Source organism: Onychomys torridus, chromosome 3 (assembly GCF_903995425.1).
Source record: "Onychomys torridus chromosome 3, mOncTor1.1, whole genome shotgun sequence".
In the NCBI taxonomy this organism is placed as follows: domain Eukaryota; kingdom Metazoa; phylum Chordata; class Mammalia; order Rodentia; family Cricetidae; genus Onychomys; species Onychomys torridus.
Window position 1 is genome coordinate 152,968,466 of NC_050445.1, and position 21,700 is coordinate 152,990,165.

Sequence of the window (21,700 nt, forward strand, 5' to 3'; positions counted from 1 at the left end):
GAAGGATATATTCTGATATGCTTGTTCCTCACAACATTATTAAAATCCTGACACAAAATACAACAAAGGGAAAATAAACAGGAAAGTTGTCCAAGCACAGTGCTAGCTATAAAATTGATATATACAAACTAGATACTTAATTCTATATTGTATATAAGAAATACGTATATTTTATGTATGCCCAAAATATGAAAGACAAATAACAAACATTAAAATGGTTTTCTTTGCGTAGAATGATTTCAGAACATGTTGCTTTCTACATGTTTTTTGTTTTCCTGTTGTGTCTTTTTCTATTTTCAACTTTGCAGATTGAACAGGAATCACTTAAAATTAAAAACAGAAAGCCAGAGCAAGCAAGTGGTACATCTCAGGAACAATTAAAGATCTGAATTTGTAGAGTTCCTGGTGTTGGTACTGTAGTCAATGTTTAAAATAAAACAGTTTCTTTTGTTGTTGTTGTTGTTGTATACACAGGTTGTGAAAAGGGATCCAAGTCACACATGTGGATTTATGTGTTGATGGGGAACATACTTCGTGGGATAGGAGAAACACCAATAACACCCCTGGGAATTTCTTATATTGATGACTTTGCAAAAGAAGGGCACTCATCTATGTACTTAGGTAATGTACAGAACATATGAGGCTCAGTTCTTAATTTCTCTGAGTCTAAACTGGAAATAATAGCATTACTAAGTCATTTTTTAAAATTCTTTTTCTTTTCCTCTAGAAGAGCAGCCAGTGCTCTTCACCATTGAGCTGTCTTTTCAGCTCCCTAAGTAAATTCATATTCCTAAAAAGTATTTGGAGAAAAGCATTGTGTAACATTATACATTAAAACCTAATGTATAGAAACAAATGCTTACAGTTTCAACATGGACAAAATCCCAATGTGGAGACAAGAAGTGGGAATGAAGTTCTATCACTAGCTAAAGATCTATTAGTAGTTGGTGGCTACTGGAAGAGGGAAAGTAAGTTTTCTTTAGGAATGTGGTCTGTGGTAGGATGACCATGCTCTGGAGAAGGCCACACCCAATAACATACAGTGGCACAAGCTATAGTCGAGATTTACAAAAGGAGAAGGCACACATTTGAGTGGATAAGGAGATAGGAATGGGTCTGGGTGAGTAAAAGAAGCAGTGAATATGATCAAATAATTTTGGATGAGAAAAAATTCACTTTGTGTACTTGGACTCTGATTGAATGCTTTTAAAATGTTTGCAGGTATTCTGAATACAGTAGCAATGATTGGTCCACTCATTGGCTTTACCATGTCATCTGTGTTTGCTCGGATGTATGTAGACATTGGATTTGTAGACCTGAGTAAGTAGAATCAGTAAGGCAGCCAGGAGAGTGTCTTTCAAATACCAGCCACCATGCCTCCAAGTTACTGGTTTAACTCTTTCAATAGTCTCTTGATTTTATGTTTTATAAATTATAAGTGGAGAGGATGTATTCATATTTAAAACAAAACTTATCCCTTTCCTATGCAAAGCTACTGTAAGTCAGTATAAACTAGGACATTTGGAACAATCTGATTTTAGACAACTAGATCCAATACAAGCTGGTTACATTGTCAAATCAGGTGCACTTTCACTTGGTAGAGGATTGGATTTAGAAACACAGGAATTACAGACTGAAGCTTAGGGAAGAGGTTGTGAAACTGTGGGGTTGGGGGATGGCTGGAGGGGATGAGCATCTCTACCATGTGTCTTGGCTTTAATGCTGTCTCTGAACCTGACGAAGGGGTTGGCATATAGTCTCCTTTAATTGGAGGATGAAGCAATGCACACTAGGTGATCCCTATGGCATTTTCTCCCCTCAAAGCAAGCTTTCCTTCATAATTTAGAGAAACTGGCCAAAGTGTGGAAACTCTACCAACTTCAAATCCTCCTTCCAATATATATCACATCTTTCTTCATCACATCTCTCATCTTTTCTCTACAAAAGTCAGTAAAAATTATATCCACACCTCCAGCTCATATTTGTAGACCCACCATAGGGATTCAATTTCATCATCCTGCATCTATCTTCAAGATCTTGCTCCATCACTCTTTCACCACATCCTTCCCAGGCTATCTTCAGCCCTCTACCTCAACTTTGTTCTCATCATGAAACATTCTCCAGTCTATGCAGTATTTTTACAACTATGATGTTTTTATGTTCTCAAGCAACTTTTTAGCTGGTTTTCTGTTTAACTTTATCTTCATAGTCAAGTATCTTGAAAAACAAAAATCTAATTTTGGAAGATTTCTCACTTCTCTTCCCCCATCCACTTCTCAGCTGTAATCTGATTTCTCTGGCTCATGAGACAGAATCAGCTAACATTTTTTTTAACAATATGCTCACTTTTTCTATTTTGAGATGTTTAAGTAAACACCTAAAATTCAACCTGGCAAATAATGTACTCACAACCCATTCTTAAATCTTATGTTGTTTCTCATAGTCTATCTCTTTATGAATATCTTAATCTTAATTATGTTATTGACTGAGTCATCACATGATCTTTCTTCCTATTGACCTGACTCAAGTGTTGGCTATTCTCATTCATCAATCATCTAGAATAATTCTTCTAAACAAATCTGATCCATGCCTGTGAACCTGCAGTGATTTCAGACCAGACTTCAACACAACAGCCAGGCTCTCCAGAACTGGACACATAGCTCTTTGTGATCATTTTTATCTGTATAATTTGACTCTCTTTCTTCTTCCCCACTCTTCTCTCACTGATACTCTTTGCAATAACCATGACAACTGTTTGTGAGACTCTCAAAAGGCACATTAATCTCACTCTCCAGTCAAGAGTTCTGTTCCACTTTCCATTAGCATAGTCCTGAGAGTCTCATCCAGGCTATGGCTCCTCTTCAGAGATGCTTCTCTTCACTGGCTCCCTGCTGGCTCAGAGCCCACCAAATGCATGATAATCTTTAGACCCCATAGGAGGGAATCTGTCTAAAGATAGAAATGCTTGCTGTATACACAAATCTGATTTCCTGTCTCATCAGCACTCTAAGGACTTTGAAGTGTTTATTTTCAGATAAGAGTTGACATCATAGTAGGCCAAGAGAAGGTCCAAGCTCTCACTTGTTTTCAGTACAAACCCGTCATCACACCACTTTTTCTCATTCACTTCCCAGTTAATCCTTGTTTTCAAAACTCATACAGAGCTGGGGAAGAGTTTTTTGGTGATAGTTGGAAAATGTTTGGCTATATTTAGAAATAATTATCTGTGTTGTATTAGAATTCTTGGGAATTTGATGGCTACAAATGAATGTTTGGATCTTTCTGCATTTCCTTATATTCAGCAATGAGTGAAATACATTTTATATGTTTCTTTTTTGCTTCCGAGGTTAACTTTTGATGCACCAAAAGTGAGACTTTTCATAATCTTGTTTCCTGACAGTCCTTTGGTAGTATAGAAAGCTGATTTTTGATATAGCTTTGTACCCAGCAACTTCACATTGAAAATTAGACCACAGCTAGTGTGATCCTGAGTATTGTTGCTTCTTGTGGTCCTGGCCATGTTGAATGAGTCTGGGAGTGTCTCCTCATGAGTACTTAGAGAGATTTTGAGAAGGACTGGAGTTAAGTTCTTGTGAGAGCTAGAGTACTACCGTGAGGTCATGGGTCCCTGGGCTTTTCTCTATGTCCTAAAGTATTGCTCCAGCATTCTCACTAGCCACAGGCATGTTCAGAGTTTCCTCATGATCCAGCTTTTGCAAGTTGTATGTCTTTAGGAATTTCCTCATCTTTTAATGATTATCAATTGTGGTGGTTTGAAAGTAAGTGGCCCCCATATGCCCATAAGTAGTGGCACTGTTAGGAGTTGTGGCCTTGTTGGAGCAAGTCTAGCTTTGTTGGAGGAGTTGCATCAGTATGCCTTGAGGTCTCAGAAGCTCAAAACCAGGCCTAGTGGCTCACAGTCATTTTTCCTGATGCCTGTTGATCAGGATGTAGAGCTCTCTGCTCCTTCTCCAGCACCATGTCTGCCCGCATGCTGCCATGCTTCACACCATGATGATAGTGAACTAAATCTCTGAAACTGTTAGCCAGCACCAACTAAATGTTTTCCTTTATAAGAGTTGCAGTGGTCATGTTGTCCCTTCACAGCAATAAAACTCTAAGACTGAAATTCATTATTTATAGGAGTATCAGCTGATAGCTAGCATTAACCTGTCATCCCTCTTCACACTGCAAAAAAAAAAAATACAATTGAATTAACATGGGCAAAGGATGTTTTATCTTTCTAGTCCATTTTTGGGGGGTCCTTTTAAATGCAGATTTTTCACTGTTTTTCATTTTCATCACTTTCTCTGCTATCAGTATAGGGCTGCATATGATAAAACTAGAAATAGAAGAATGGAGCTTTCCCATTTCTTGGAAACAATGTTAAACTTCTTTCTGGTGCTATCCAGACTTCAGTGGATTTTACCAACCACTGTTTTCAGATGATGGTGAATACTCATGCCCTGCCTTCGTTTTCAAGTTATCTTTGAGATTAAATACTTAGTGTTCACAATTCTCCTGTTAAAACTGAGTCTATATGGTGGTAAGCTATAATACTTTGACTGGTTCCTGGCAACAAAAATTCTAAGACAGTTCTGAGAGGATGAGGTGGCCAAACCAGGGCCATGACAGGCCCACCAGTGGCCCTGACACAGACCAGGTTCTAGTTTCAGTTCACTAGAATGGGCTGGAGCTGAGCAAGCAATTCTCAGAAAAACCACCCACAACTTAGGGGCACCCAATCAGCCCCCCTCCCCCCGCCCAGCTTTCTGCTGGCTCAGCAGGCATCCCAAAGCCCCTTTTGCTGGCTCTGCATATGACCCCTCCCCTGCCTTCTACTATCTAAGGATAGCTTTTCCTAGCCCCCTGTCAACAAGCCCCTAACCACTAGACCCCACCCACCCACCAACAGACCCCTAGCCATTACAGCCTCACACCAATCAGCTGGCAGACTAATCTTTCCTTCCCCAACCAGCACCAGATTAATTCCTCCTCCCTGGAATTCCCCTAACTCACTTAAAAGGAGCTTGTGACCTCCCTTCGGGTCACTATTTGCCACCCCAACCTGTTGGAAATAAACCCTCTTGCTAAATTGCATACATGACTCTTGGTCTTTCTTGGGGCTTCTCTCAGACCCTAACAGTAATAAGTTGAAAAAATAATTTAAAAAAAGATGGCATTCTAGGACTGATGAAATACAGTTTGGTTTCTTCATCTGTGGATGCTAGCAGTCATTATCAATATTTTCTTTTGGGATGATTTCTGACTGGCCTGTTCTTATTCATTCCAGGAAGTATCCGAATAACTCCTAAGGATGCTCGTTGGGTTGGTGCCTGGTGGCTCAGTTTCATGGTGTCTGGACTATTATCCATTATTTCTTCCATACCCTTCTTTTTTCTACCCCAAATTCCAAAGACAACACAGAAGGAAAGGAAAAATTCAGCATCTCTGAATGTATTCAAAACAGATGAAGAAAAGAACAACAAGACTAATTTGACCAAACAGGAGAAAAAAGCTCCTGTGAGCATGATGGGTAAGGATTTCACAATTAGTCAGTGTGAAGATGTTAACCCTACTGAAAGCTAAGAATACTTGAGAACAATATATCCAAATCATCTATCTAGTTTTCTTCTGCACTAAACTTTGCTTGACTCATTCTAAATTTCCTATTAAAATTATTTCCTGTCTTAGGTACTTTTCTATTGCTGTGAATAGACACCATGACCAAGGCAACTTATAAAAGAAAGAATTTAATTTGGGGACTCATGGTTCCAGAGGATAGAGTCCATGACCATCATAACAGGGAACATGGCAGCAGGCAGTCAGGCATGATTCTAGGACAGTAGCTAAGAACTTATATCTTGATCCACAAGCACACAAGCATGAGGGAGGGAGGGAGAGAGAGAGAGAGACAGAGAGACAGAGACAGAGACAGAGACAGACAGACACAGACAGAGACAGAGAGATAGAGACAGACAGAGACAGAGAGAGGGAGGGAGAGAGCTGTGAATGTCATGGGCCTTGGAAACCTCCAAGTCCACCCCTGGTGATACACTTCTTTCAACAAGGCCATGCCCTCAATCCTTCCCAAACAGTTCCACCAACTGTAAATCAAGTTTTCAGACATGAACCTATGGAGGTCATTCTCATTCAAATCATCATGTTCCTAATTATGAACAAAATGAGTAGATTTTGTTTGTGGCTTTCAGCATGGGAAAAGAAGGTTAGGGAAAAGAAGGATAGTTCACAAAACCTTTTGCTATGTAAGCATGAGGACCTAAGCTAGAATCCCCAGCATCCACATATAGAGGCAGGTGTAGCTGGGTGAGCCTATAAGCCCATGATAGTAGGGACATGGTAGAATTAAGAGGATTACTTGGGCTCCTGAGTCATTATCCTAGATCCAGCTTCAGTGAGAGACCTTGCCTCAAAGGAATAAGGTGGGAAATGATAGAGCAGGACGCTCCTTCATTGTCCTTCTCTGGTTCTGTGAGCACAGAGCAGACAATAGTCATGCCCATCTGTGTGCAAGTGTGTGTGCATGTGTGTGTGTATGCACATGCACTCTCGTATAACACACACACACACACACACACACACACACCAAATAAATAAAACAATCATAAACAATTATGTTCATTATTTTTTGTTGTTGCTCTTTGTTTGTTTGTTTTGTTTTCTGAGACAGGGTTTCTCTGTGTAACAGTCCTGGCTGTCCTAGAACTCTCTCTATAGATCAGAGTGGGCTTGATCAGGGATCCACCTGCCTCTGCTTCCTAAGTACTGGGATTAAAGGTATGCACAAGAAGGTATATACTTCTTTCAAATGTTTTTAAGCAAGAAGGTATGTATTCTTTCAAATGTTTTATCTGTCTGTCTATCTATCTATCTATCTATCTATCTATCATATATCTATTTATCTATTTTGACATTAGGGATAAAATTCCAGGGCTTTGAACATACTAGTTCAGTATTCTACCACTGAACTGTATATACAATATCTTTATTTTAAAATTTAGTATAAAGCATCAATGAGAGTTTAAAGAGTTAAAATATTTAATTAATTCATTAATTCCACAAGTGATACCAACCCTTTATGGCAATACATTTGGCTTCTTTCTCCAGGAATCTATGATTCAGTCTAGAAAGTTACTTGGTACTGAGAATTATATAGACAACTATAAAAATCATCGTTAAATAATGTGCTCAGGTTAGACTCACCTATTCTTATGTAGATGCCTGAATCAAAGAGAAGAAATCTCAGAGAAGTTTCTCTCTAGGAATTTAGAGTAAGGTTTTTTCCCTGGTAATTGTACTGGAAAATTAACTGCCAGAATATTCAAAAGTGAACTGAAAATATCATAGTAGTCAAAGTAGTTGGCATCCATAACTTAACTAGGATACTTCCCTATTTTTTGGTTCTTTTCCTTTCACATATAATTTCTGAGGGTTAATGGAGAATGACAGAGAAGCCATAGTCAAAATGGTGATTCAGAAACAGGTAGATAAAAGTACCTGAGACAATAAGACTTTGACAATGGTTTTCAGATTGGAGGGAAGAGAGGGGGAAACATAGGGAGGGCAGGAGAGAGGAGAGCAAATGAGAACAAAGTATAATAAAAACATATGGATAGAAGTTCTGTAATGAAAGCCATTTCTCTGAATTCTAATCTGAAAATTTAATTTAAAATTGGAGAAATCAGAAGGAATTGGTAAAATAACAAAAACAAAAGACAAATAAACAAATTAAAGCCAGTTATAATGGTCCTGGTGATCATGAGTTCAATATTAGCCTGAACTTTGAGACCAAGGTAAGACCTGTCTCAAAACCACCACCACCACCCTGAAAAAAAACCTAAATCAGTGGAATAGTTACTTTGTGATGACTTATGTTGATTGCTAATTTACCAGGACCCAGAAACACCCAGAAGGCAAGCCCCTGTGCATGTCTGTGAAGGATTCTTGAGATTAGATTAACTGAGATGGGAGGATCCCATCCCAACTGTGGACAGCACCATTCAATGGGCTGGGGTTTTAAACTGAACTAAAAGGAGAAAGCAAGCTGAGTACTCGTCCCTTTGCTTCCTGACTTTGGTCGCAGTATGATGAGCTACCTCAACTCTTGTCATCAAGACTTCCCCATGGTGATGTTGTACATGATGAGAGCCACAGTACACCCTTTCTATCTTGAGTTGCTTTTCTCAGGGTATTTTGTCACAACAACAACAACACAAGTAACTGTGACAAAAGCATAACCACTTGGCCACCTTTTCAAGTTGACTTTGGAATCAAGAACAAGTTCTCAGAGCTGTCCTACGACCTTCCTCTTCCTAGTTCTTCTTTCACTTCTACATTTGATTGATTTCTTCTCTCCATCAGTCCAACCCAAGAACAATTCTGTGCTTGAGCCAACTCTGTACATTGGTTTATAATAGAGGATCATTCAGTTTTCACCAAGATTAGTAGCTTGATACTGGCCATGACATAAGAATTATTGCCATTTTTTACTATGAAAATTTGGAAATACTAAAGAACAGAGTTTGATTTATTTCCCAAGAGTAAGTAGTTAGAAACCAGAGACCGTGGTATTGTTCTGTTTTTATTCCTGGTACTAGAATTTAACTCAGATCTTTGTGCATGCTAGGCAAGGGTCCTACAGCCTCAAGGTTTTGAAACTTAGCATAGATGTTAAAAAGAGCATGTCAGGGCACTGCTTAGATAGACCAGTGACTAAAAGTATTTACTGCTCTTACAGAGGAACCTAGTTAGGTTCCCAGCACCCTCATTATGGTTCATAACTGTAACAATAGCTCTAGAGGCTCCAATGCTTTTTCATACATAAACACACATACATACTCATATATAAAAATGTTTTTTTTTTCTTTAAAGTATATCAAGAAAATTTCAACCAGGTGTAGTGGCACATGGCTCAGATCACAGCACCTAGAGGGCATGAGTGAGTTTCTAGTGTTTCTATCTTAATGTGGCCTGGGACTAATTATCATCCTCTGCTTCTTTTTGTTTTATCCTATGGCTTTTATCAGTGGCTTAAATGCCACCATATTTTCTGGAGCAGTATGTGGTGGTATTGTGTTCCCCAAAATATTGTGCATCCTAATAAATTTATCTGGGGTCAGAGACAGAACAACCACAATATTAAACATAGAGGTTAGACAGTGGTAGCACACACCTTTAATCCTCCCATTCCAGAGACAGAAATCCCTCTGGATCTCTATGAGTTCAAGCCCACATTGGAAACAGCCAGGCATGGTGACACATGCCTTTAATCCCAGCAGAAAGGTATATAAGGCATGAAAATCAGGAACTAGAAGCTTTTGGCAGGTTAAGCTTTCAGGTTTTGAGCAGCACAGTTCAGCTTAGATCTATTTTGATGAGGACTCAAAAAGCTTCCAGTCTGAGGAAATAGGATGAGCTGAGGAACTGGGGAGGTGAGGTAGCTGTGGCTTATTCTTCTTCTCTGATCTTCCAGCATTCATCCCAATACCTGGCTTCAGGTTTGTTTTTATTAATAAGATTCTTTAAGATTCAGCTACAGCAGTATCTTATGGAAAAAGCTGCGTTCCAGGAAACAAAGTTGGAATCCTCATTGTAAATTCATGCTTACAATTTTTGAACATCAGTGTTCTTATTCCTATGGCCACAGATTATTTAAATTTCTGTTCAACCAATTGCTTCATTGACATAAAAATCACATTATTACATTCTGATGAATAGGAACCATCACATACAAGATTCATATTTCAGAATATTTCCTGGTACCCAATTCAAAACCAAACATTTGTTGAATGAACAAGTAAGTGGATTGATAGCTATGAAAGTCTAAGAGTGTAGTTGACTGTCAAGTAGCCATTGAACAAAGCAAATCACAAATTAGAAGAGGCAAAAAATTAATTTTGATGAAAAATGATTAACCAAATATATAATATAAATATTGAAATTATTGAAGAAACAGACTGAAAAATCTGATTAGAGCAAGATTTAAGAGCAATCTCTAACTTTCTGTTTTATTTATTTATAATTTTAACTCACACTTATAATAAGTAGATTAGGATGTAAGGAATGTTTAAGTTGTATTACAATGTTTGTTTCACTCTTGTTATTTCAAGGTTTTCTACGGTCTCTGAAAAGCATCCTAACCAACCACCTGTATGTTATATTTGTGACATTAACATTACTACAAATCAGCAGCTTTATTGGCTCCTTTACTTACATCTTCAAGTTTGTAGAGCAACAGTTCGGCCAGTCAGCATCTGAGGCCAACTTTGCATTAGGTAAGGCAGACTGTTTCCTAGTTTGCTTCAGAGATGATGTGTAAACTGATGACATGACTGCTCCATGGTATAGTTAAGCAGAAGGTTTTTGTTGTACATATAGGAGAGAATAGCCAAAGGCATCTGGAAGTGTCCAGAGCACAGAGAGAAAGAAGTAGATTGAATATGGCCAGCTGACTGGACCTGGCCAGGGCTGTCTATGGAGAGGTGAAAATGCCAGGGGATAAAGAATAGAGAAAACATGGTGAGAAAAACAGGGGGACAACACAGAGAGGGGGAGACAGAGAGAGGGAGGAGAGAGAGGGAGGAGGAAGAGGAGGAAGGAAGCAGAGGAAAGGTGAGAACATATCAACAATAAGGAGCATGAGTAGCTTGGGGAACAGACTATGAGCCAGAGGAAGTTTAGGGTAGGAGATGAGGTGAAAAGGGCAAGGACTAGCATGGACTTTGAAATGTACAACAGGTAGTTGTGATACCCAGGGAGCCTGGATGCCAGTGTGAGCTTTGGTATGCTAGTAGATGTTACATGTAGCCAGCCATATCTCTCTTCTGCCAGTGATAAGAGAAATGACTCCCCTTGGTAGAGGGGAACCAGCTTCACAAGTTTCTGAGGAATGCTGGCTTTTATCTAATCACCAGAAACCCTCCTATAGTCCAGGCTGAGCCCATTTCTGGGTATTTAGATCGCCTTTTGGAGTTTGGGGAATTAGAGTTCTCTTTGGAACTGACACATGGTGCAGTGAAGTTGGCCCCTGCACACCTGCACCCACATCCACCCCCCCCATGTAGACACACACATGCATCTACATAAGTAAATAATGAAATAATTCCAATCTTTAAAAAAGATTTTAGATGCTGAAGTTAAATACATTGTCATTATTGATTTCTAGGGTGGGGTGTCCCTCACAAAATTCACATGTTCAAAGGCATCATCTGAGTTCTGTTACCAGGAAATGAGGCCCTTCTTTTTGGTAGGAAGACATTATTTTTTATTTTTCCACATAGAGCACGTTCTTCCATCTTTATTCTGGTCATTCACATCTACTTAAGAAGCAACAAAAATGAAGGGTTTATGTAGACACATTGTATTTCATATGTTTTTTTTTTGTTGTTGTTGTTTTGGTTTGGTTTTTCGAGACAGGGTTTCTCTGTGTAGCTTTGAGCCTTTCCTGGAACTCACTTGGTAGCCCAGGCTGGCCTGGAACTCACAGAGATCCACCAGGCTCTGCCTCCCGAGTGCTGGGATTACAGGCGTGCGCCACCATGTATTTCATATGTAAAGACAACAGATAAACCTTGCTTGTGTAATGATAACATTTTCCTCTTATTTTCAGGAGTTATAACTCTACCTACTATGGCAACCGGAATGTTTTTAGGAGGATATATTGTTACAAAGTTCAAACTGACCCTGGTTGGAATTGCTAAGTTCGCATTTTTCACCTCCTCAGTAGCCTATGTGTTTCAGCTATTATATTTTTCTCAAATCTGTGAAAACAAACCATTTGCTGGCCTTACCTTGACCTACGATGGGTTTGTATATATCATTTTACAAACAGAATGATGTGTTGACTGATTAGAAGACTGTGTGTGAGAAAAATAGGGATGAAAATAGTTTCTAATAAACTTTAGTTAGACAGTTGGTAAGAATTTAGTTAATAAGTTAATAAGAATTACAATTTATAAGTTCCCCAAACAATCCCTTTTTGAGATCTCACAAAATCAGTTTTTATTTCTACTTTAAAGAAAAATTGGGTCGTGGTGATCATGCCATTGTTAGAGTGTTTACAATGTGCCATGGGTACCTTTTCCCCCTTAAACAGATAAATGGTATATACAGCCAGCAACACCTGGATATTACCTTGCTATCTCTCGTGGACTCAAATTTGGAGTCTTAGACTCAAACTCTTGGTCTTCACCACTGCTTTTTGGCTAGGTTGTGAGTGTAGATGTTAGTCAACTTTCACAGCCATGGTTGTACAATCTTCATCTAGAGTTCATTTTAGCAGACACCTGTACAAGAGACCAATTCCTCACACTGAACTGGATTCCCATGCTCTATGAACTGGCAATGCTACTGTCCCATTGGAATTAGACATCAGGATACACCAAGTGCAACTGTACCTTTGCTGTCCCACTGTTACTACACAAAGAAAAATCGTCCTGGCACTTTAGCTGACCTAAGGCCAAGTCCTGGAGTCTCCTGTGCAGCTTATCATCTAACTGTAGCTAGCAGCTTAAGTGAGCTCACACACCAGTAACAGCACAGGTTTCTCATCAGTTCTCTCTTGGATAAGAGTTTTCAGGCTCACTAGCCATTTCCTTCCTCTCCATTCCCTTCCTGTACCCTAACCTCATTTTCTTCTTCTCAGCACAGGCTTCCTCATTCCCTACATTTTCTCTCTTGCTACCCTTCTCTTCTTCTTCCTCCCCTTTTCCTTTTCTTCTATATTGTTTTTACTCTTTCCTTCCTTCCCTCTGTCCTTCTCACTCCATCTCTGTCTCTCTCTGACATGTCTCTCATCATGTATCTCCAGAATGAACTCAGTGGACTCTCACATAGATGTACCACTTTCATATTGCAATTCAGACTGCAGTTGTGATAAAAACCAATGGGAACCCATCTGCGGGAAGAATGGAGTGACTTACATTTCACCTTGCCTGGCAGGATGCAAATATTTTAGTGGTGATAAGAACCACAGTAATACAGTGAGTATGTTTTCATTTTTTCACCTTCCCTTGCTCATAACTGCAGTATAGATCTCACAGTTACTTATCAAATCTTTCTAGAGCTAAGATCTCTGGGAAAAAGATATAAAAATAAGGTCCTATATGATCTACTGTTGTAAAGGCTGGGAGATTAACAAATCTCCACGTGAAATCCTGCTTGATACACCATCAGACTTTTCTGTTCCTTGAATTCTAATATGAAATTATTCAACTTTCAAATTTTCATTTTCAAGAGTCAGAACATTGCCTTAACATAAACTTAAGGTTTCAGAAAGCACTTTTCTGACTCAAGCATCTAACTGTCATCAGTGAGAATTACTTAAACTTTAGATGTTAAGGATGAATCTTAAATCAGCACACAGACAAAATACACAATATTCTACAGAATTTTATGAATCTAATTCTGGTCTCTTCCTTTTTGGCTCTCTGAGAAACAAGACTGACTTCATGCTTACCAACTGTCCAGTTCTCACCTGTCAGTTCTGAATTCCCCAAAACTAGCACTTCTACCCAGATAATCTAGTATCCCTTTCACATATGTCTAATATATCTGATACCATGCCACTTTGCTTTTTGTTCAAAACATCCCTTTCCCTACAAACTATGAGTTATCCTCACTCAACTGCTGACTCCCACGCATGAAAATCATTCATGGTGTTGCACATACTGCTAATCTGTTCAAAATCTCAGAAAGTGAGGCAGTTACCTCCTTTTCCTTTCCCCAGTTCAAACAGTGGCTATACAACCAGTTATGATTTAATGTTTTTGGGACAGGATCATGGTATGTAGCCAAGGCTACCCTTGCACACAGAATTCCCTTGCCTCAGCTTCTTAAGTTCTGGAATTATAGACATGCACTGCCACATTTGTCAGGATCCTTGATTCCCATACACCCTGTGTGGCTCATTTCAGAGCAGGTGCAGGTGGTTCTCATTTCAGAATTTGGCCCCACTGAAACAATGCCTATAGTCTCTGGGCAACCTTTCCTCAAGGAATGTGGCTGATTCCCAGCAGGAGTTTTAGGAGAGTAAGTGAAGGTAATACAGAACGTAAAAGTGTGAGAAAGATGACTATGGAAAAGAACATGTCAGAATGAGGAAATTATGAACAGTTTCAAGCAGTATTTCCTTCAATTCCTTCATGACTTTGACATTGGAGGTGAATTATTAGGAGCAAATTAAATGTTCTTGTCCTGAAATAAATATGGAGAATTATGTGGTCTTTCAGTTATTTAACAACTATGTTTTTGTAGAAGTTTTTAAACTGTAAACACTTTTCATGAATGGAATAAACTATTGAAAATATAATGGTACATATTTAATGAACTTTCATGTTTTGCGAACATATTCTGTAACATTTCAAATCTGTCTTTTAGGTATTCTATGAATGCAGTTGTATCAGAGACTCTGGTTTCCAGAACAGCAATCATTCAGCCCATTTGGGTGAATGCCCAAGAGACAAGTGCAAAACCAACTACTACTTTTATATGACTTTTCAAGTCTTTACTTCTTTCTTTATTGCACTGGGTAGTACCTCTTTAATCTTGATTCTGATAAAGTGAGTATACTTCGTTTTTTTTTTTTTTTGTGTGTGTGTGTGTGTGTGTGTGCATGTGTGTGTACTTCTGTGTGGGGTGTACATGTGGGAGCTGATACATGTGTGGGTGCCCATTTACAGCTCAAATAATTATCTCTGGCATCAGTCAAGTACCTTCTATTCCAACCAAGGAAATCAGGTCAGCTGCCTCTGACTTTCAAAAACTTGCTGGTCACCTCTCCAATCACAGATGGGAATGCAGAGAAGTTCTGGGGACCCAAACTCAGATCCTTACATTTATAAGGCAAGAGATCTACTGACTGAGCTTCCTCCCAGTCTGAGTATGAATTGCTAAGGCATGTATATTAGGATATAAATATACTTGCTTATGTCTACTGTCTTATATTTGTGACATAAGCTCATATGTTGAACCATTTTAATTATCCAAGAGCACATATTCTCGTGATTATTTTATTAGTTCAACACTATAATAGTAATTTTGTGTATGCTTCTTTCATTAGTAAATCTAGGTTCCATGAACTCTCATATAGTAATTTTGTGTATGCTTCTTTCATTAGTAAATCTAGGTTCCATGAACTCTCATCTTGCTGAGACATTTAAAATATAGGATTATTGGCAATTTTCTTAATTGCAAGAGCCTCTCTTTGATTTTACAAGAACTTCTGTGGTCAGTTCCATTCTGTCTTGATGACTGTTTAGTGATCTTAATAAAAGAAATCTTTTGGAAACCTGACAAACTTAAACTTCAGTCAATAATAACATTTCCATGATGGAAAGATGACTTATCAATAAAAAGCACTTGCTGCTCTTTAAGAGGCCCTTATTTCAAGTCTCAGCATCCACCTCAAGTAGCTCACAACCACCTGTAACTCCAGCTCAATAGGCTCTGTCACTATCTTCTGGGCTCTTAGGGCACCAAAACACACAGAGAGAGATGTACATATAAATAAATAAAAACATATCATTTCAAAATTTAAAAATATTATTTCAAAAGTTTTAATTTGTCCACAGAATAACTTTTGATCCACTCTTAAATAATAGCATAGAGGCAAAAGAAAAATACTTGAAAATAGTTGATTCATTCATTTTTTAGACACATATTTAGGTAAAATAATGTGCTTGAAGAATATCAGAAGGTAAGTTAACAGATAAGTTCTTGTGGCCATATATCCCAAAGTACAACAGCAAAGACCATCATGAAACAAATTATCACTATTACAAGCATATAATTGTAAAATGACCCTAACACTGTAAAGGAAGTATTGCTATGAAGATAAGGAAAAAGGAACCTAGTTTAAGATAAGCCAGGAACTGTGATTGTCTCAAAGATACAAATAAAAAAAAAAAGTGCAGTTTGATTCCATGATCTAAAAAAGTGGCCAGATGAAGGCTTTAGGAGGGAAATGGGTTTAGGTTTTAAACCCTGACATGCAAAGATCTAAAGTATTAGGAGAGGAAAGGTAGTGGATTGGCAGGAAGTGTAGAGAAGAGTGTGTGGGACAAGTGAGATGGGAGGGTTGGGAAGAGAGCAGGTAACACAAACTCCATTTGATCAAGTTCATCACTCAGCCACACCTAAAATTAAACACATGTACAATTTGTGTGTGGATTTTAAAAATGTATTAATCTAAGTATGGTGCCCTGAGTTAATATGTTTATACCTTTAATCTATGTGTTTATTAAAATTTCCTAAAGGCCAAAGAGGAAGGAGAGAAGAGGTTTTAATTCATGTTGAAATGAGGATAGACATTTAAATAACACCTGCATTGTTTAAATTCTACTCTGACCCCATATTACATTGAGCTATTCCACAGGATCAACTCACCTAATGTATAATATAGTCTACTTAGAAGGAGAGCATTCCTTATTTACTAAAGATACACTAAGTTGCACAAAGTCTCCTCAAAACTCAGGGATTTAGGATGAATAAAATTATTAATCCCAAATGTCCCAAAAAGACTGTTTCAGAACTTTTTAAACTTAAATTTAAGGATGTGGATCAGCCAGGAAATGGAGAGAGCTTTATCTTTCACAAATAGTAAAACTGGCATCACCTTCCTGAGCTGCCTATCTACTTAGGGTTCTTGTATCTCACTTAGAAGTCATCTCCTGAAACAATGAGTCCTGGTATCTAACTGTCATGAAAGAGAGTAGCAGAGAATGAATTTAGATTTCATTTGTTCTCTCAAGCACAAATTGTTCAGTGATTGATTAATTTAGAAAAACATCTAGATTCTTGGGCTTCTATTACATTGTTTAGAGGTGTTCACACAATACTGAGGTGTACCATATGAGAAGTGAGGTAGGAATTATGCTTAACGACAGATAGCCAAATCTGTAATGTGTGAATGTGTGTGTGTGTCAGTGTTCACACAAGTAAGTACACCAGTGAGTGTGCATGCAGCTGGAGCACAAGCATTTGGCTATGTGTGGGTATCATTTGTATAAATGTGGAAGAGTGTGTGGCTGTACATGTACATCATTCTGTCACACAGATATCATTCCAATTAAGTTGTTGGATGTCTAGCCTATTTTCCATCAAACATTAATTCTGTCAGCAAAGTCCTCCCCATTCTCCTGCAAGCTAAGCACCCTCCTGAAATCTGGCCCTCCACAGGCACAGCAAAGACTTAATGTTATGCCATTTCTCCAGCCCTGAGTGTATTACTGAGCATGGTGATAACATGTTCTCTACCTTTAACATAACAGCTATATACAGGATAGTCCAGAATACATATCTTTCTTGACTCTTCTGGTTATATGATATCATTTGTGTTACCACATTAGTAGACTTCTCTCTTAACATTGATAATAAAAATAAGGAAGCAGAGTGTGTGCTGAGACCTATATCTAGATGTAAGCACCTGGTCTTTTTCTAGGAACTGGGCTGAATGGACCATAGGAAATCAATGTCTTTGTAGACATAATAAACCTTACTGCATATATTTTCATGGTGTTTTTACAGAAGAAAGCATAAAAAAGCAACCTAATTTAGTTATTTACATCTGTAAGCTCAGCACTTTAGGAGGCTGAAGCAGGAGGTTTGCTGTGAGTTCAAGGTCACCCTGGGCTACAGAGTCTCAATATAATCTTTTAATTAAGTAAAATGGTTGCTGAACTCCCTTGAAATCATAGCACAGAAAATTAGTTAATTAGAGTAATCTTTATCATTGAGCTACTTACCTCTCATGGAGCTCAGAATGATACCTTTATAACATATGGGCCATTCCCTTGAGGGTTTCAGTGCAACCATAAAGAAAAATATCACCAACAAGCATTTCAAGGTTAAATTTAACTTAGCATTTTTAAGACGTGTTTAAATGTTTCTGTGCTTTTATCTTATTGCAGGACTGTCCACCCTGAATTGAAATCGCTTGCAATGGGTTTCCACTCGCTGGTTATACGTGCACTAGGTATGGTAAACATGTCAAATCTAGGTAGTAAATATTCATGCCAAGCTTAAAAACCTGAACATAAACAAGTTCCAGTTCTAAGGTAAGTTTAAAGACCTAAAAACCCTTTCTATTTCTAGTAAATGAAAGTAGCAGGAGATGGAAGAACCCCAGTGAGCTGAAAGAATTGATGAGCTAACTGCAAAGTTAGGGCTGACAAAAGGATTATCCTGTCTGTAGGATGTTATCACAGGGACTGGATTCCCAGAGTCCTTTGCATTGAAGAGTGCTTCTTTCAGGAGGGCAGAGCAGGGGCCATCTCCACACATGACATTTTTAGGTCATGCCCATCTCCACACATGACATTTTTAGGTCATGCCTCGTGTGACTCGGCAACGTTGGGAACTTGAGTCTGTGCAGAAGAGAAACTGAAGATGGTGGCCCGGATCCCACTGCCTGGTTCTGGAGGTTCTGGAGGCTTTTATCAGCAACTCAGCATGCAAAAGGAAAAGAGAACCCATGCTCTGGAACCCATGATCATCTTGGATGAACAGAAGACTTTAACTGAAAGCAAACTCAAGAAATTGTGGTTTCTATGTCAAAATAAGAACCCTAGGCTCAAAATTCCTAAATATTCAAAAGATGCAGTTGACAGAGATTTAAGGAAGTATCTTCTTCCCTTATCCCCACTTGCCCCTAGATGTCTGTTGTCACTTTCACAACTTCTGTAAGACTTGCAGTCACTGAATGCTTATATGTAAATAAATAGGGGGAAAAAGGAAAATCAATCACCTACGGATGGAGTAGAGAGCTAATTAGAAGCAAATACTGATGCAAAGGTAAGTTTAAACATCAGCAAAAGAGGCAGAAGGGGTCTACCCCCAGCACCTTTGCAGATGGAAAAAAAAGAAACAACCCTGGCTGATGACGATGGAGAGAAACTGTTCAAGACTTACATAGGAGATAATACCTTGGGTCCTCAAAGTGGAAAAAAGGAATTATAAGTGGGTAAGGAGGTAGGTGGGGTAGGTGGGAGGGCCTCTTGGTAGTTCTCTGTGCATCTCCAAGCTGGAAGCTTCTATATGTACCAACAGCCCCCCACTTCCAAACCCAAATGAAAGTCCATACTTCTGTCTCCCAAACCTGTGTTGTGTGGTTAGCATGCCTCCTGATATGCTAAGGAGAGACTTGGAGAATAAAAGAAATTCTTATAACATCATAAAACATAAAGAAAAGGGAACTTGCCATTACTTGCCAATATGCCATTGAATAATGATATTTCCAATATGTGGCTTCATCAAACTAAAACGTCTCTATGAGGAAAACATACACCAAACACTACACTTTTAATTCACAGACAACTGTCTTCAGGACAATATGACTAACGCTATGAAGCATCTCTACGGTATACTAAACTGAATAAGTTACTTGAAAAAAAACTTACTGGAAAATAGTAAATTCTAATAATGACCAGCACCAGGTTCCTTAGCTAAAATATTTAGTTCAGCAAGTCCATTAACACTAGTATCAAACCACAGGAATCATGCATTATTGATATATATTTTTCATTTCTCAAAGGATGGCCCCAATTTTTTGAAACACGAAGTACTAACCCGGTTCCTCAGACCAGTTTTTGTTTGCCTCATTGGCTTCTGTTATCAAGCCATTGTCAACTACTCACTCTGCGAAAAGTGGAAACAGGAGCTGTAGTGACATCTCATTCAGTAGCTGATGGCATGTGCTGTTCTTGGAGGTTCAGAGTTCAGTTCCTACCATCATATCAAGTGGTTTACAACTGCCTGCAACTTGAACTCTGGGGAATAGATGCCCTTTTCTGGCCTTTGTGGCACTGTACTCATAAACATGCACAGATATAAACATAAAAATTAGTTAAAAATAAATCAATAAGAATGAAAATAGAGTAATTTTAAAATTGAAGTCAGCAAAATTGTGATGTATGAATCACTTTCTTACATGACAAAATTTGAGATTTGTTCATCAAAATACCTAAGAAAAAGAACCAAAGAGCTTTTGAGTGAGACCTCTACAAATACGTCCCTCCAATCTGGGGCCAGTTAAAAAACTGAGTCAATCTCAGAATTGATTAAAATATCAGTAAGAAACAGTTGTGTCGCTGTACTACACATGTGCTCTAGAGAAACCTTTGTATTTTGCACAACAAAAACTAGTTTAGGTAAGCTATTGAAACTTTGAAATCAGAAGACACAAAAACAAAATTTACCCACAAGGGCCCAAGTTGAACTGCTCAGGACACATCAAAAGATATTTAAGCATATACAAAATCAGAGGGAAGAAAATGTCAGGTCATGGAATCAGATGACACCATAAAAGAGGAGGTGGAGTCTGGACCTAGAAGCCAACATCCCATGTCAGGAGATTCTGGGCCTCGACTTCTCTGGGAAGAGATTCCTGATACAAGAATTCCATTTTTAGTTTTCTTTTTTCACCTTTAAACTTTTTTTGTTTGCTTAGCTAGTTAGCTTTATTTATGTGTAATGGCGTATGTATGTTTTTCTGTATGTGCACCACCTGCATACATGCACATGGGGTCCAGAAGAGGTAATTAGATCTCCCGGAACTAGAGGTACAGGCAGTGACTTCCCTGATGTAGATTCAGGGAATTGAACACTGATGCTTTCAAGAGCAGTAATTGCTCTAAACCATTGACCCATCTCTCCAGCCTGTTAGTTTACTAAATTGTTTAAAGCTAAAATAAAATAAAATAAATTTTAAAAAAGGTTGAATAAGCTCCTACCTTTGTAGGATTTTGATAAATACTATTTCCACTAATGCTAAAGTTAAAATTCTATTTCAATTAATCCAGATAATTCTGATGAAGAAAGAAATGGCATGTGGCCATGTTCTACTAACAGCACCCTCCCTTTCACTAACTTTCAGCTAATTTGTGTTGCAAGAACAGAATTTACAGGCAGATAGAATTCTTTCTTCCTTATGTATGTTGGAAGAATAGGGCTAGATAAAAGATGTTTATTTTATGATGTTACTCTATGGTACAATCTTTTGAGAAATCTACTAACATTAATTCTTTCACATATTAAAGCAGAAACAATGTAATTTTTCTATAAGGTTTTCAACTGTTACTTTCTTCATAATTTATCAATGTGATACACCTCCTAGTTACATTTGAAGCGTGTATCTTGGGTTGACAGCTTTTCCTCTCGTGTTGTAGGAGGAATTTTAGCTCCAGTCTATTTTGGGGCCTTAATTGACCGAACGTGTGTGAAGTGGTCTGTCACCAGCTGTGGAGCACGAGGGGCCTGTAGGGCATACAACTCTCAAGCGTTTGGGTGAGTTGTCATAAATACACTTCATCAACTGATTGTATCTTTTGACTATACTAACTGCTAACTGGTGTCATTTTTTAAAGTTTTTTTTTTAATGTGTATAAGTGTGTTTACCTACATGTATGTGAGTGCACCACATGTGTGTAGTGCCATCAGAGATCATGTGAAGTCAGGTTTTCTAGAACTGGAATTATAGATGTTTGTGACCCAGCATGTGAATTCTGGGGATAGAACCCAGGTTTCTTGCAAGAGTAGTCAGTGTTCTTGATCTCTGAGCAATCTCTTTAGCTCCATGTTTTCAATTCAATAATTAATGTTATCATTAATCAACCCTTACTTCATATGCAGGATTGTATCAGACAATCTCATTTTAATGCTAGTAGAAACAATAGTAAATTTATGT

At 38.3% G+C, this 21,700-nt stretch overlaps 1 protein-coding gene across 2 annotated transcripts in view; it reads left to right on the forward strand.

Annotated features, from left to right (window-relative positions):
- LOC118580465 (solute carrier organic anion transporter family member 1B2-like) overlaps window positions 1–21,700 on the forward strand; it is a 55,077-nt gene that overhangs the window by 30,793 nt on the left and 2,584 nt on the right. The window contains exons 5-13 of one of the 2 annotated variants that reach the window (XM_036182204.1): window positions 475–621; window positions 1,222–1,324; window positions 5,298–5,536; window positions 10,131–10,295; window positions 11,630–11,825; window positions 12,830–13,001; window positions 14,398–14,579; window positions 17,928–17,992; window positions 21,183–21,300. In XM_036182204.1, coding sequence (XP_036038097.1) covers window positions 475–621; window positions 1,222–1,324; window positions 5,298–5,536; window positions 10,131–10,295; window positions 11,630–11,825; window positions 12,830–13,001; window positions 14,398–14,579; window positions 17,928–17,992; window positions 21,183–21,300 — 1,387 coding nt within the window. Of the gene's footprint in view, window positions 1–474; window positions 622–1,221; window positions 1,325–5,293; window positions 5,537–10,130; window positions 10,296–11,629; window positions 11,826–12,829; window positions 13,002–14,397; window positions 14,580–17,927; window positions 17,993–21,182; window positions 21,301–21,700 lie in introns of both variants that reach the window. The other variant, XM_036182205.1, reaches the window with a different exon arrangement.